Below are 15,522 nucleotides of genomic sequence, written 5' to 3' on the forward strand. Positions count from 1 at the left end.
ACGTGGCTGTTTGCCCCGCAACGAAATAACGCGCGACTGCACGATCAGGCATCCCCTCGCGGTCCTGTCGAGGTCCCGTGGTTAGGGGGGAGGTGCCGATCACGCGGCGCGGCACGGCAAATGGGGCTGTGTTTTGGGGATTTTTACCTGAAGTATGTGCATGCCCCGTTGGGTGCTTGTGCGCATCCCTGGAGACTTCGGGAAAAAAAACCCTTTTCGCAATGGGGCATGGGCGGTGCCGGATGCCACCGGAAACGTGATCAGACGCCCGCCCTTGCCCCGCGGTTTCCGGAAACTAGTACCTCCAAGGTACTAGTTTTTTGCCGCGCATCTTCGGCGGGAAGCCTCGGTTGAGCCACGGGAGCTCTACGCTTCCCAGATGTGGCGGTGAGATCGCGTCCAGAAAATCCGCCTATCTTCCATCTCTCTAGTGTGCTTAATGCTCTGTGTGACCGGGGCCTAGGTAAAGTATCTGATCCTTTTGGACACCAACAGCCCTAAAGACAGTTCACATTAAGTACCTTTGCACTAGAAATAGTTCACAAGAGTAACTTCTGATCCAAATTCCAAAGGTGTGGCCGTGTTGAAGTACATCCTAAACAGATTTATAGCCCTCTGTCCATCGGACATTGCTTATGATTGCACTGTTATTCTGCGGCGGTCAAAACAAGGTGCCTTGTAGCCCAGCAAGGAAAACAACACACCACACACTGGCTGTCACATCCATTGGAGCTAAAACCTCTCTGAAGCATCGTTAGTCTAGAAAGATGATCTTTCCCTCTAACAGGGGAGAGGCCAGACCTTGTTTACAGATAGCCCCCAACATGAAGTAACAACTCACCAGGAATAAAATATCACCCAATGGAAATGCAAACCCAAGGTACAAGTAACAGAATCACAGGACCCCACTCAAGTAGCAGTACCGCAGGACCCCAGTAACATTAGCCATACCATGAAGGGCTCATTCACCTACACGCCCTCTTAACATGAAATATACTATGATGTGCTAGCAATCTGTTGCCATGCAAGCCTATCAATGTTTTTTAATGAACTGTATGGACTGTGCAAAGGGACTGTACAACATGGTGACCTAAAAATACCTGTTGAGACTGCACACCTGAAAGAGGGACACCTTCCTTTAGCGTTGCTGCTCCAGAAGTATTCCAGAGTCATCAGCCATCTCGCCTGCTGTGAGATGAAGCAGTCCCATAAGCCTGCACAAAGCCTCAGATGCCATGCCATGGAAAAACATGAGGACAGAGGACTCCAGATGCCATTAGGAGCTTCTTCCAACACATGTAGGCAACCTCTCTTCCCCCTCTCCCAGCTACCTACAAATCTAATCAAGAGATTCTATTCATGGTTGAATAGCAACTAATTGCTCACCCATCAGCAAGCCGCTTGGGCAATCAAGAGACAATAGCCTCCTGCTAACCCCCCTCCCTCCAGGAGGTTGGGCGATGCCCCCGGTGAGCCGGGAAAGCATCAAAGGAGCAAAGAGGGGAGTAGGCAATTCGGGAGTTCTCAAGAATGCCTGCTCGCTCACTGCGCCGTACCGGAAACTGTAATTTTTGGTTGGATATTTGTTTGTTGTTTATCTGTGTTTGTTCTGTCTTTAAAATTCAATAAAGAAAGTATTAAAAAAAAGAGAGACAATAGCCCTAGCCTGATGATTCAATCATCCTTCATCCAGGTGCCAGTCCCCAGACCAAGTAACTAGCTCTCAATATTTACCACCCCCTAGCCCTCCTCCCCCTTTCCCTCTAACCAAAAGTATGTTTTATGGGATGGACTAACAGGAGGTGTCACGGGGGGGATGTGGCCAGCTCAGCCTGCCCCCCCACACCACGTTATAAAAGATGCTTCCCAACTACATGGTCTCTCTCCCTCCCTCTCCAAGACCCCTATCGAAGCTTTAACCCTCTTATGTCCAGCTTGCTATCTATATACCATACCTCCATCTTTAAACGCTAGTCTGCAGCTAGAGTCCAGGTGGTTCTGCCGGTTCAGAGCATGTGCTCCCCATCTTCTATTTCTAACCCCTCCATTTTCCCATTGGAACGGCTCAATCAATGAGGACAGGTAACTATCACCCAATCAACGAATGTCCTGCTAATGCAAATGTGTTTATGATCTATCTTTATTTATGAGAGTATGTCTGTGTGTGTGCGCGCGTGAGTATTGTTTGACTGAGACATCTCCATCAGTAAAAGACATTATATTTTACCAATCATAGTCTCTGTGTCTGTTCTGGTACTTACAGTAAAGGTCATCATGTAGAAGCAGCCCTGCAGCCAGGATCTTTTTTTCTCAGGGGGGGGGGTTCCGGGGTGCCGCTAATTAAATTAAATTTAAACCACCCCCTCTATTAGGAAAGGGCAGCACAAGGGGCAGAGAGAAGCCGGGTGTGCAGGCCCCCGCCGGCAGCCGGATGACCCGCACCGGAAGCCACACTGCCCCTCATCTTCGCCCGTACGGTGGGGCTCTGCCTTAATCGCGGGGTGGGTGGGTGGGCTCTGCCCTTAAAGCCCCACCACTGGCTAAACAACTGTAATGTATCCAGTCCAGACAAGTCCAGAGACAAACGTCGAGCTTCGCTCCAAGAGACAATGGACTATGCGGATCCTAGTCCGCTCCAATCAGTGGGCTAGGTTCCCGGCCGAGAGCCTATGGGACTCTCAGCCACTGTAAATAACCTATAGGGAAGTAGGGGTGTGTTTTGGGTGGCGGTTTCTCGGGGGATATAAGCCGGCCTGCGAGCCGGCCAAAGTCGTCTTGTTCCGGATACAATAAAGTACGCTTTGCTGAAATCACTCTCCGTTTGCGTACTTTTCAACAACTATCACCTATTTTGTCTCAGTTTGCATAAAACACTTACCTCTGTAGATTGTGGACTTGGTTTCAGGCACATAAGGTTCCCTTCCATGGTAAGAGTCGTCAGTTTGGTGCAGAGCCCTAGATATTGAACCTGGCCAATGTCCTCAATGCTGTTTCCTTCTAGGTCTAGAATCTCAAGATGTTCCAACAGGCTCACTGGGCTTAAGTCAGCAATATTGTTGTAGGCAACGTAAAGTTCCTAGGGAGGAAGGATTTAAGTAAGCGATATTAAGCAGAGGCATTGAATGAATGGCTTCTAGTCTTTTGGATACAGCACAATATTTTATTTTAGACTGGCTAATAATTTTGAACTCTCAGGAACCAGGAATCAGCTTGAGTACAATATGTGATAGATTGTGGTGGTGATTCCTTTCTGCACAATAGTGTTTTGGGAACACAACATAAAATTATATTTTTAAACATATTTAATTCCTATTGGGTATATTTAAAAAAAAGATTCTAGGGCTTTTAAATGTTTAAAGTCTGATTTACTTCCACGTATAGTCGTCAAAATGGGTAAAGTCCCTTGAAAGAAAAAAGGATAAAGTCCCTTGAAAGAACTAATGAATAGAAGTACAAGGAAACTAAATATTGAGTAAAACCAGGGCTCTTTTTGTAGAAAAAGCCCAGCAGGAACTCATTAGCATAATAGGCCACACCCAACAGCAAAATCCATTAGCATATCAGGCCACACCCTGTCAGCATGGCTCATTAGCACATGAGGCCGCCCCCCCCTTTTTACCAGAAGTGTGGTCCCCCAGCCACACCCACCTTTCCCTTCTTATTCTGTTTACCTTGTTTGTTGTCAAATCCCAGGGCTTTTTTTGTAGCAGGAAGTCCTTTGCATGTTAGGCCGCACACCCCTAATGTAGCCAATCCTAATGAGTTTCTGCTGTTGGGTGTGGCCTATTATGCTAATGAGTTCCTGCTGGGCGTGGCCAACTCGGGAGCCAGCTGGAACTCCGTTCCTGTGCGTTCCTGCCCCAAAATAGCCCTGAGTAAAACTATCAAGTGTAGGAATGTGTCAAGATTGCCCTACCTTCAAACAACAGCAGGAAGAGATGCCATCTAAATCCGAAAGCCCACAGCGAGCCATCCAAAGGACTTGAAGATGTGACAATGCCGTTCCGAGGTCCCTTAAGAGAACAACAGTGGCAACAGAGACTTTGAAGCCCGGCTCACCCACCAGTTATCACATTAGATTTGTATTCAGCAGTTCACGTAAGTGGAACACTGGAGAAGGAAACTCCCAGAAATTACATTTCTGTCAGCAAAGGTCTGTGATTACGCATCGTACCGTGTTCAGGTTTTAAAAATAGGGTGACAGCATACCACCTACATCCCCAGAAATAGTGTTCTTTGTTCCAACATCTGGAGGGGGAAGTGCGGAACTGAAAAGCATCATGAGCATGCCTCAAGTAGAAAAACTATGGCAGACTTAGGCTGCGGTCACACGGGCAGGAAAATGCGGGGGGGGGCGGGAAGCGTGGCTGTTTGCCCCGGGGCAAAATAATGCACGGTTGCGCGAGCAGACATCCCATGGAGGTCCCATGGAGGTCCGTGGTAGGGGGGAGGTGCCGATCACATCACAATCCTGCGGCGCGGCAAAGAAGCGCCGTGGCAAAAGGGTGGGGGGGTTTCTGTACACCAACGTGTGCGCATGCCCCGTTGGGTGCTTGTGCGCATCCCGAGGACACTTGAAGGGGGGAAAAAAACCCTTTTTGCGAGGGGACATGGGCGGGCGCCGAATGCCATGGGATTCCACCGGAAACGCGATCATGTGCCCGCCCTTTCCGGAAACTAGTACCTCTGAGGTACTAGTTTTTTACCACGGATCTTCGAAGTGAAGCCTCGGGTGAGCCACAGGAGTTCTACGCTTCCCAGATGTGGCGGTGAGATCGCACCCGGAAAATCCGCCTATCTTCCGTCTCTCTAGCGTGCCTAATGCTCCGTGTGACCGCAGCCTTAGAATATGTACGGGGGGGGGGGGCAATCTACAGGCAAGTTGGGCCCTGGGCAATGAGTTGGAAGCATTGTCTTCTTCTTAGAGACACTAATGCACACCCAGACAAACATGTATCCCTGCATGGGGACAAAATGAGCACTAGATATGGTAGTGTATTCTCCATTTTTATCCTTCAGATTTCTCTTTGCACACCTCAAGGTTTAAATCAATCTTCTACGTAGGAGAAAGAAATGAATGAAACGAAATGAAAAGAAATGAAATGCAATGAAAGCTCTTTCAGTCCCTAAGTATCCATTGACAAGGGGGCTGCCCATGGAACTGTATGTACCGCAACTAGGCCTGCCCACCTCCAGGTGCAGCTGGGGATTCTCCCAAAATTACAGCTTCTCTGCAGGCTACAGGAATCAGTTCCTTTGAGAAAACTGCAGCTTCAGAAGGTTGACTCTGTGGTATCATAGCCCTACTGTGACCCTTCCCCTATCCAAAACAACCATCCTTCATAGGCCCCACCAATAAATCTCCAGAAATTTCCCAACCCAGAACTGGCAAACTCTAACTGCAACTCAAATGTAATCTGAATTCATTGAAAACTTAAAACTTGTCCTTCACATCATATATCTAATTCTGAATCGGCATGGAGTGTGGGTCAACAGATCAGTAAAATGGAGCTAGGGAAATATAGGGGTAGATAGGTGGGATTTCATTACAAACCTAATGGAAGTCACATGTTTGCAAAAAAAAAAAATTCAAATCTGAAAAAAGTACATTAGTGGAATAACCCGCCCCCCAATAATAGACAAATGCCTGTCGCTTTAAGAAAAGAATGCTTGCTGAGCTCTCAGTCACCATTTTGGAGGTTGCTAGGAAACCACAACAATGTTGCTAAGACAGATTCTTTAAAGCAAAGACATGGAGGGGAGCACAGTAGGACTGGAAGGCCAGAACAACCGTGGAAAGGGTCCTGTCCCCCTCCAATAGGGTTGCCAAGTGAGAACTCAGCAGCAGCGGGGGACTTCCGGCTGGCGGCTGCAGCACACATCCACGTCGGCCGGAAGTGACGCGGGCACGCCGGGCATGCTGGGGGCGGGACCACAGTCATCTGAGGGAAAACCCAGTCATGTGACCTGATGGTAAAGGACTCATCAGGCCCTCCACCACTCAGCCCAGCATCCACTCCGTGCCTGAGTACAGTCTGGCACCATGGGGGGGGGGGGCAACCTTGTAACTGGGCCATACCTGCCCAGCAGTGGTCACCAACCAATTGGTCCCTGCACTGGTACCCACTGTGCAACTCAGCTAGACTTCCCTGGGGAGAGGCTGCCAGGGGAGGAAAGGAGGGAAAGCTGAAGGTGGGAGAACAGATAAAGGTAGGTAGGCCGGTAGGTGGGAAGAGAAGAAAGCCGGAGATGCCGTGGGGGCTGCCAAGGAAGGCAAAGAAGAAACAGTAGGGGAGCAGGTAAAAGGTAAAGGTTTCCCTTGCTCGAAAGCCAGTCGAATCCGACTCTAGGGTTGCAGTGCTCATCTCCGTTTCAAAGCCAAAGAGCCAGCGCTGTCCGAAGACGTTTCCGTGGTCATGTGGCCGGCATGACTAAACACCAAGGCGCACGGAACGCTGTTACCTTCCCACCAAAGTGGTGGTACCTATTTATCTACTTGCAATTTCTTGCTTTCTTTTTTTTTTGTACAAAACTTTTATTTTTTGGATATAATATCACATTTAACATTGGCTTTCACTTATCCAATACCCATATTTCCCTTTCCCCCCTCCCTTGCTAGTGGCTTCCCGCAGTGCTCGACCCTTTTTCCCTTTACAATACTTATATTTGCTTAAACATTTTAAAATTGCTTAAATGTTAAACATAACATTTCTATCAATATTGTTCTAAATACAATAAATTGTGTTTAACATCCCAGTTTTCCTCTAGATAGTCTTTAAAATCTTTCCAGTCTTCAAAAAATTCTTGATCTTTTTTGTTACTCAACTTTCTTGTAATGCAATTTCTTGCTTTCGAACTGCTAGGTTGGCAGGAGCTGGAACCAGAGACGGGAGCTCACTCCGTCATGCGGCAACTCGGGTCTCGAACTGCTGAACTACCGCCCTTCCACAGCCAGCAGTTCAGCGTCTGAACCAAATGAGATACCCCTGCAAGCCCTCATGGGTCCCCCTGGTTGTTATACTGTGAAATGCATCTATTTGTTGCTAACCCCAATCTGCAGCCACAGAGATTACATTCAGCCATTTCTCTAAGCAATAAAGGAGAGAGGCAGGAAAGTGAATAAAAGGATTTGTGCCTCAGGACTGTTGATACAGAATTGCTCACTAACAGCTTCCCAGAATCCAGATGATCTAACGACAGACTTCCATAATTCACATTCATGACATCTAGCTTTCCCAGCCTGACATTTTTTGAAACCAAGAGGAAAAAAACAGCATGGGTTAGCAGCACTGAATAGTATTTTGGTGTACAACGATGTACAATGTATTCAGGCAGTTCCATACTGTCTAACATAACATGTGTAAACTTCATTACATAATACCTTGTATTTTAGCAGATGTTATTTAAACTCCAGTGTATATTAAACTATTCTTGTGTGAATAGCATTGATCTTCTATACCTAAACGACAAGGAACTATGTCATAGGTCACTTAAAGGCCATCTTTTATCGTGCTTTATGACTATATAACAGTTCTGAAACATCGAGTGTTTAGCTGTAATTCAAACAATTACTTTGCTGAAATTATGAATCCAAAAAAAGTGCTTCCTCTTCCTCTCACCCTGAACTATCCCGCTTCCCAGTCCTTCCCAGTGCAGGCTAGCTGAAGCAAGAGCAAAATTGGATGGCACAGAAGCAACAAGTTTCTGGAAAGTCCAGCATCGGCTGCCAGAGGCCTTAGTGTGACATAAAGAGGGCGCTGCATTCGTCGGGTCCATGTGAGCGCAGCTGAGCAAATGCAAAGTGTAGAAAAAAGAGTGCCCTTTCCACACTGCTTTGTCTTGCTCCATTCCCTAATTTGCAGACCCATATCTCCATGGGGTTGCTGGGATCCAGACAGCCCTTGCAGGCCTCCATATGAAACATCCCTCTGATACTGGCCAGCTCTGCTCCAGTTTGCAAAATGCTACCAGACAAGCCACACTGCAGCAGCAGCCCTTGAATCCCACACTGCTGTTGCTGAAACAGCCTGTTACACCTTCCAAATACAGAAATTCCACTAGTAGAAAACAGCATCAAAAATTGCCAAACAATATATTAAACAATTATGAAGTTGGTGGTGTCACAACAACATTAGTGCATACTGTAACTATAATAAGGCATAACATACAATATTTCCTCTTTTGTAGATAAGACATAAAGTCCATGTAATCAGTGTAACTTGATAGGAGTCCACATAGTCATAACATTGCCCAAACAGCCTTTGCAAAGACGCCCGTTCTAGATACTTAGAAGATGCATTTCCTTCGACTTCTTCCATTTGCCGGCTATATAAGTGGATTTACCCAAATGCCTAAACTCGAAAATACATATGAAAAACAGAATTGTTTTTTAAAAAAACCTGCCCCAAAAATACACCCACCCTTCCAGCAATTTCAACAGACCACAAGGTTCATAGTGTAAGAAGCGAATCATAGGTTCTCCATCTGACCAGAGCCCACAACAAACAGAGACACCTGAGCAGGGCGAACACAGCAAACTTTAATGGAGGGAGCCAAATACCAGTCAGTGGCGAGGATGAGATCACAGTGCTTCGGAGTGCAGCACCAAGTGCTCCATTTCCTCCAGGGGCACCTGCCCAATGGGCCAGGGGACCAACACTCCAGGGACCATGGATGTCCATGAGGCCTTCTGTGGGCTCCCTTCAGCTGTGGACAGGAGACACGGAAGGCTTGTGGCTCAGTGGCTGGGCTGCCAACTCTCCCTGCTCAGCAGCTGTGTTAGAAGGGGAACACATGGAGAAGCTGGTATCAACAGCCCTTGCTGACGCAGTGCAGTGGGTGCGCCTCGGGCACGTCAATGCTGCAAGGTGGCCCCCCCCCAGGGCGCTGAATCCTGACTTCCCTCACCAGTGTTGCTCTCAAGTCTGAACCAGCACCAACCGGGGGGAGCCCTTCTCCAGCTGCATCGGGGTGATCTGCTCCTGCGAGGCAAAGTGTTCGGCCAACGTGTGCTTCCGCTCAGGTGTCAGCAAGCTGCCAATATGTTTTCCTATTCTCTATGTATGCACTTGTCTGCTTTCGCTTTCCCATGTATGCCTGTTTATTCGCTTACGTGCCTAGCTGCAGGAACATCCGTATCTCTCAAGGCCACAGGTGGTTGCCGGCGGGTAGTAGCTTGGGTGATCTCATGGTACGATCCACGAGAAGCAGTGTGTTATGATTAAGTAGGAGCGTTGCTTCCCAGGCTCAATGGCGCACGCGGGAAGTCCCGCAACTGGGCCCCAGCTTTCTGAATTTACTATAAACTATTGGGATCCATGCTTATGCCTCATTCTGAACAGTGATCCTGTTATGCACCTATTGCTTCAAATAAAGTAAAACCTTTCCTACAAGTGTGCGCTTCGTTGATGCGATGGGAGTCTGACATCAGGGTGGTGGGGCTTCCCAGTGGCCACTGCGTTCTATGCGGGGGGAGCCCAGACAACTGGCAAGGCAGGCAGGCCAGCGCGTGGGTGCCACCGTAGGCCCCCTTCCCCAGCAGCTGCCTCAAGCGGGCCCCCACACACCTAATCTCTTGCTGTGCAGGGACTGTGGGTAGGTGGGGAGCACTGTGTGCCTCCTGGCTGCTGGGGTCAGGAGTGGGAGATGCTGTGGCCATTGCACATTGTGGCCAATGTTGTTGATCATGGAGGGAAAGGGGGTCGGGGAAAGGGTGGCTTTCTTACCTGTCGGTGCGCGGCTGCCCCTGTGAATCCCAGGAGAGGAGGCAGGGTACCTGTTGGGGCTTGAAAGCCGGGAGAGGCCAGCCACAAAGTGTGTGACCTTTGCTCTCCCAGTGGTGTGTTTCCACCAAGAACTCACCCGGTGGTGCTCAGTGTCCCTCTCTGTGTTTTCCCTGCCACCACTCGCTCGCTCTAAATCTGCACGGCAGGGAGCTGTCAGACACTGTAGGAGCTGTAGGAGCTGTCAGACACTGCCATGTAAGTTGTGGGGCAACCCGTGGGAAGCATTTGTAGAGCGGGGGGGGGGGCTGTGATTGGGTGCTGGGGAGGGTTGTGGCCAGCATGAGGAAGGATGCTGATTGGATGCAGGGGTCATTTCCTGCACAGGAGCAGAGCTCCGGCAGTAAAGAGCCCAGGGGGCAGGCACATGCAACAAGCCCCACCCTCTGCTCCCAGCGGCACTCAGTCAGAGCAAGAAGCAGCCAGGTAAGTTGCAGAGCCCCCCCCTGGCCCCCCAGTCCAAAACAGTCCAGTGGCACCTTTAAGACCAAGTTTTATTCAGGTACAAGCTCTCCCTCCTCTGCAAGGACAGATCTGCATGTTTCCCCCCCCCCAATAGATAGCAATCCAGAACAGTCCAGTGGAGCCTGAGCGGTGGGTGTTGCCTTCTGACACACTTCCGGTGATGTCAGGGGGTGTGGCATATGCAAATAAGTTATGCTAATGAGCTCCTGCACCTCTTTTTTAACGAAATGACCCCTGATTGGGTGCACCACAGCCCCGTAGCGGGCAACCTTTTGCTCAGGGAGCCAGCCATTCCCCCCCCCCCATCGGACTGTGCCGGTTCGGATGGGGCCAATCAGCTAACTACAAGCCAATGTACTTCGGAGCTGTGGAGTGCACAGCTGGGATCCTGCACCTTGTCCTGCACCATGACTTCCTTTCAAGGTGCGCTGAGGATCACCCGGCCTCACCCACACTTTTGCAACCTTGCCGTCTCGGGTGACCCTGCCAGTGCCCGCTCTGGACGGCTGCTTAGGAAGGCGCCCTGAGCAGCGCCTCTGGCAAAGCCTGCCCAGCCCTCATCCAGGTGATCCCACCTCTCTTCCCTGAGCCGTTCCCACTAGTGGCTCAGGCGGGGGGGGTGTCTCCCTTGCTTGTGCTTCTCCTTCCTTGACCCTCCACTCCAGGCATTGGCGAGGCTGCTTGTCAATCATACAACACACACACACGTGCTTCCCCCATGGCATAGGATCGCTTCTTCCTTCTGCAAACACGGAGAGTCACCCACCTCTTCCTGGTCGAAGAACTTCGAAAAACAACTCGCTCTTAAGTTTGACCAGGAGATGGTCTTGTGAGATCGGACCTGCAATCCTATGTAGCCCCAGTTTCACCTACAGGCATGTGACTACTGTGGGGATCGGGGAGAGGAGAAGCCAAGGCTCGGGGTTGGAGGCCCAGAAGAAACGCATGGTCTGGTACACCCTACAGGTCTGGTGCACCCTAAGTCGGTATCCTGAGCTGTTTGAGTTCCTGTGGGAGCCAATGGGCTATACGAGCATTTTTTTTTGCTGGTGCAGTTTTGCATCTGTTCAGGGGGGTGTTCACACGCTAGAAGTGCTTAAGGAGCCGCCTAAATGCCACCACACACCCCAGCATGCCCACATACCCAGAGGCGCAGGGGGGTTGCTGGAGCTCCCCCAGCATGCTGTCATGTTGCAGCTGCGCTGACAATACTGAGTGACACAGTGGGACCAGTGCCCAGTGCCCAGATAGGGGAGGGAAAGAAAGGCATTTAAACCCAACAGCTGACTGGCGGCCGAGGCGGCTGTTAGGTTTAATGAGACCTTTTTCGGTATAGCGAAATGAACCCGAAAAAAATCTGGATAATTATGGCTTTTTCGGGTTTAGTTATACCAGTAGCCAAACGCAGAACTGTGATCTGTATTTGGCTTATGGGATAGCCAAAAAATACCCACAAGGTATTTTTTGGGGGTATTTTTTCGGTTCGGCATCAGCCGGATACACACCCCTAATCATGGCTCTTCTCTATGAACAGCAGAATTAGGACTGACCCAATGCACTGATTCCCTTTCACAAGACAACATTTCAGAGCTCTTTCCAGCCAGTTACAAATTTCCTGAAAATATATATACGTAAAGAACTGCCTGAAGAGACATTATTAGTCCCATGGCTGTTGTAAATACATTTCCATCCTGCAATTCAATGCATATTTGTCCAATGCAGTTACAGAAGTCTAAGTATCACAGTAAGGTAGATTCAGGTGGGGTAGCCGTGTTGCTCTGAAGTAGCAGAACAAAGTTTGAGTTCAGTGGCACTTTTACGACCAACAAAGTTTTATTCACAGTATAAGCTTTCGTGTTAGGGTTCCCATTCCCCAGGCCGAGGTGGGGACAGTGATGTTGCAGGATGGTGTCCCCGATGTGATGACATCACACAGAAGTGACATCATCACATCAGGGATGTTGCACGGTGACACTCTGCTTTTTGGGCAAAACACTATGGGTTGAGGACAATTTTACCATAGAGTTTAGACCTAAAATGCACAGTGTCATTGTGCAACATCCTCAACATGCTGATGTCACTTCCACGTGATGTCATTGCATTGGGGACGTTACGCAATGTCCCCTCCCCCTCCAGGAATGTCCCCCAAGTCCCCACCCCCGCCGGCATGAAGGTAGGACTAGCAATCCTATTTCGTGTGCAAGCACAATTCCTCAGATACAGACACAGTAAAGGTTCATGTTAACAAGTATGAGATAAAGACATAGGAATTCTACTTCCAAGCTTATTATCAAACATCTTCAAAGAACAGACTATGTCCATTTTACATAAAATTCTGTTTACCCACAAAAATTACTTATAACCAGTATTAGCATGATACATGGCACAACTCTGACTTAATTATTCCAGTTAATTAAATTTTCATTAACACTGCAGCTTCAATCAGCTGGTTTCAACTGAAATTTAGCACTTTTGGTGAGCAAAACATTCACTGAGAACTTTAAAGTTCTGATTCTTATGTTCAGTGTTTGTTCAGTATAACAATAACAGGCTTGACCAAAACTGACATATGTTGTGAGGAACAGCAATTCTGTAACACATGAATACCTGACAGACAGACAACCTTTATTGGCATGTCAAAGATAGAAGTACATTAAAATTTAAAAAACACATCAAGGTAACAAAGCAATTGTAAGGCCAACCAAAATGAAATAGATAAATTAATAGCTTCCTTGAATTGATTTGCAGACTGGAGATAACAGGCGACATTAGAGGTTATGAGAACATTATGTCCAGAAAGTAACCAGTGAACCTGGACACTGACAGGGAGGCCACACCCTGTACAGAGAAGGGAGTTCAGAAATTTTTACTGAATCTTAATGTATAATGGACAATTTAATAGAACATGGGGAATGGATTCAGTAGCATCCAGGCTACAGGGGCATTGAATAAATTCATAGGGGATTTTGTTACATCTTCCAGAGAAGATGGTCGATGGCAGTACATTAAATCTGGCCAGCATAAATGCCCTTCTTTGATGGGAATCAGTTAAAGAGCAGAAATAAGAGGCTATATGGCCAGGTGTCAGAGATAATTCCAGATGGATTGGAGAGCAAGTTTTCCTAGCTGCCTCAGTCAGGCGCTGAAATTGGATATCTAACAGCCAGCATTTAATTATCTGAAATGCTGTTGAGGCAGATGATAAGTAAAGCGAATCTAGAGGTGTACCTATAGACCTAATTTTGTTAAGGACTAATTTCAACCAGTTAGATTCATGATAATCTGTCAACATTAAGAAAGTAAGAAAGTTCAAAACAGAGCCCGCTCGCGGGGAGGGCGGGGTAAAAATACCTAAATAAATAAATAAAATAAATTAATTAAACAAAAGGCAAAGCCAAAATTTGATCATCAAAAACCAGGCCCCAGTTTCTATCAACATCTGGCCGGTTTCAAGAAAAAACATAGTATATGGAACACAGTTAGAGAGACCAAGGATTTTCCATTTAAAAAAAGATTGTAGTCCCTCCGCTGATCGATTGATTGCACTTATCCATATGGGAGCTCCGTGGAAGAATTGTGGGCTGGATTTTGCATTAAAGGCTTTTAAAGCCATGGGAACATACCTATTGCCTCTCAAATAGAAAAAACGGGCGATGACAGTCGCACTTTTCCTTGCTAAATTGGAGGCACATTTACGATGTGTAGCCCAGCTCCCATTGTAACAGAAGTTGATCCCCAAATATTTGAAGGATTTAACCTGCTCAATGGGATTTCCTTGAATTTTCCATACGTACTGTTTCCAGGATTTAGCAAAAACTAAGATCTTTGTTTTCCTATTATTCAGACTTAGCCTGCTGTTATTGCAATGGGTCAAGCACTGATGTAAAAGACGCCTCAGTCCGATTTGGGAACATGAAAGTAAAACAGCGTCATCCACATATAAGAGAATTGGAATTTGGCATTGAACAATTTTGGGGAAGTATCCACCAGTTTCGGACAAAACTGGGGCCAGGTCATTTAGAAACAGATTAAACAACGAGGGGGCAAGGATACAACCCTGTTTTACACCTTTACAGATTGGGATTTTTGGAGTTAGATTTCCCTGGTGATTGAATTTGACCTGGCAGCTAGTGTGTGTATAAAGTTTTTTAATTAAAATAAGTATTCTGGGCTCCATGTTCATTCTGGCCATTTTATCCCACAAGAGATCTCTTGGGATTGAGTCAAACACCGCTTCAAGATCTAAAAAGGCAGAGAAAAGCTTATTACCAGGTTTCCCACTGTATTTGGCAACTAGATGTGACAATACTATACAGTGATCCAGTGTAGACTCTCCATGACAAAACCCTTATTTGTTCTGGGCCTAGTATATTGTGGTCAATCATCCACCCTTCTAATTTAGTTAGAAGATGTTTGGCATAAAGCTCGCCGATTACTGATAAACGGCTAATTTGTCTGTAATTACCAGGTGAAGAGGGATCACCCTTATAAAAAATGGGGACGATGATTGCGTTTGTCCATGACTGGCATTATTCCTGTGTTATTTATCATGAAGAACAAGACAGCTGGGGGGGGGGCACCATTCAGGGTGGGACTTCAATAATTCTGGAGTGACTGCGTCAGGGCCAGGGGCCTTTTTTGATTTAAGATGTGAGATCAAAGTAATGATATCCTCAGGAGACACAGGTGGCCACTCAGGCATCACAGGGGTATCAAATTCAGTAGGATTGGGGAAACTAGCACCATCTTCATTGAAAAGATTTACAAAATACGAAAAACAAATTTGAACATATAAGAACATAAGAGATGCCAATGTTGGATCAGGCCAAAGGCCCATCCAGTCCAACACTCTGTATCACACAGTGGCCAGAAACACTAGGTGCCATCAGGAGGTACACCAGTGGGGCCAGGACATTAGAAGCCCTCCCACTGTTGACCCCCCCCCCCAAGCACCAAGATGACATATGCTTATCCATATGCTTATCCGATTCCCTTTTGAGTTTGGGATGGGATTGATGGCAATGAGATTAGTTTCACCCGTGAGACACCTGAGATTAAGGCCCAAAATTCCCCACAGTCATTTGACCTAAGTGCCTTGATCAACAGTTCCCACTGGTCTCCAACATACTGGAGCTTCTTGGCCTTGTCTAGGTTTGATCACTGTTGTTTAACAATGAAATATTCCTTTCAATAAGGAAGACCTTTTTTTGGATCCAAAAACAGTAAATGGAGCGAAGAGTGGACTTCAGGCGCAAACATTCTCCATTGTACCGTG

At 47.4% G+C, this 15,522-nt stretch overlaps 1 protein-coding gene across 1 annotated transcript in view; it reads right to left on the bottom strand.

The window, feature by feature from the left end:
- Positions 1 to 15,522, bottom strand: part of LRRC56 (leucine rich repeat containing 56) — a 95,049-nt gene that overhangs the window by 34,684 nt on the left and 44,843 nt on the right. The window contains exons 5-6 of the mRNA XM_015405610.1: positions 3,917 to 4,013; positions 2,879 to 3,076 (exon numbers count right to left, since the gene is read on the bottom strand). Of these exons, the coding sequence (XP_015261096.1) occupies positions 2,879 to 3,076; positions 3,917 to 4,013 (295 nt within the window). The remainder of the gene's footprint in view (positions 1 to 2,878; positions 3,077 to 3,916; positions 4,014 to 15,522) is intronic.

This window comes from Gekko japonicus, unplaced genomic scaffold (assembly GCF_001447785.1).
Source record: "Gekko japonicus isolate JY-2015 unplaced genomic scaffold, Gekko_japonicus_V1.1 scaffold3408, whole genome shotgun sequence".
NCBI classification, from domain to species: Eukaryota; Metazoa; Chordata; class Lepidosauria; order Squamata; family Gekkonidae; genus Gekko; species Gekko japonicus.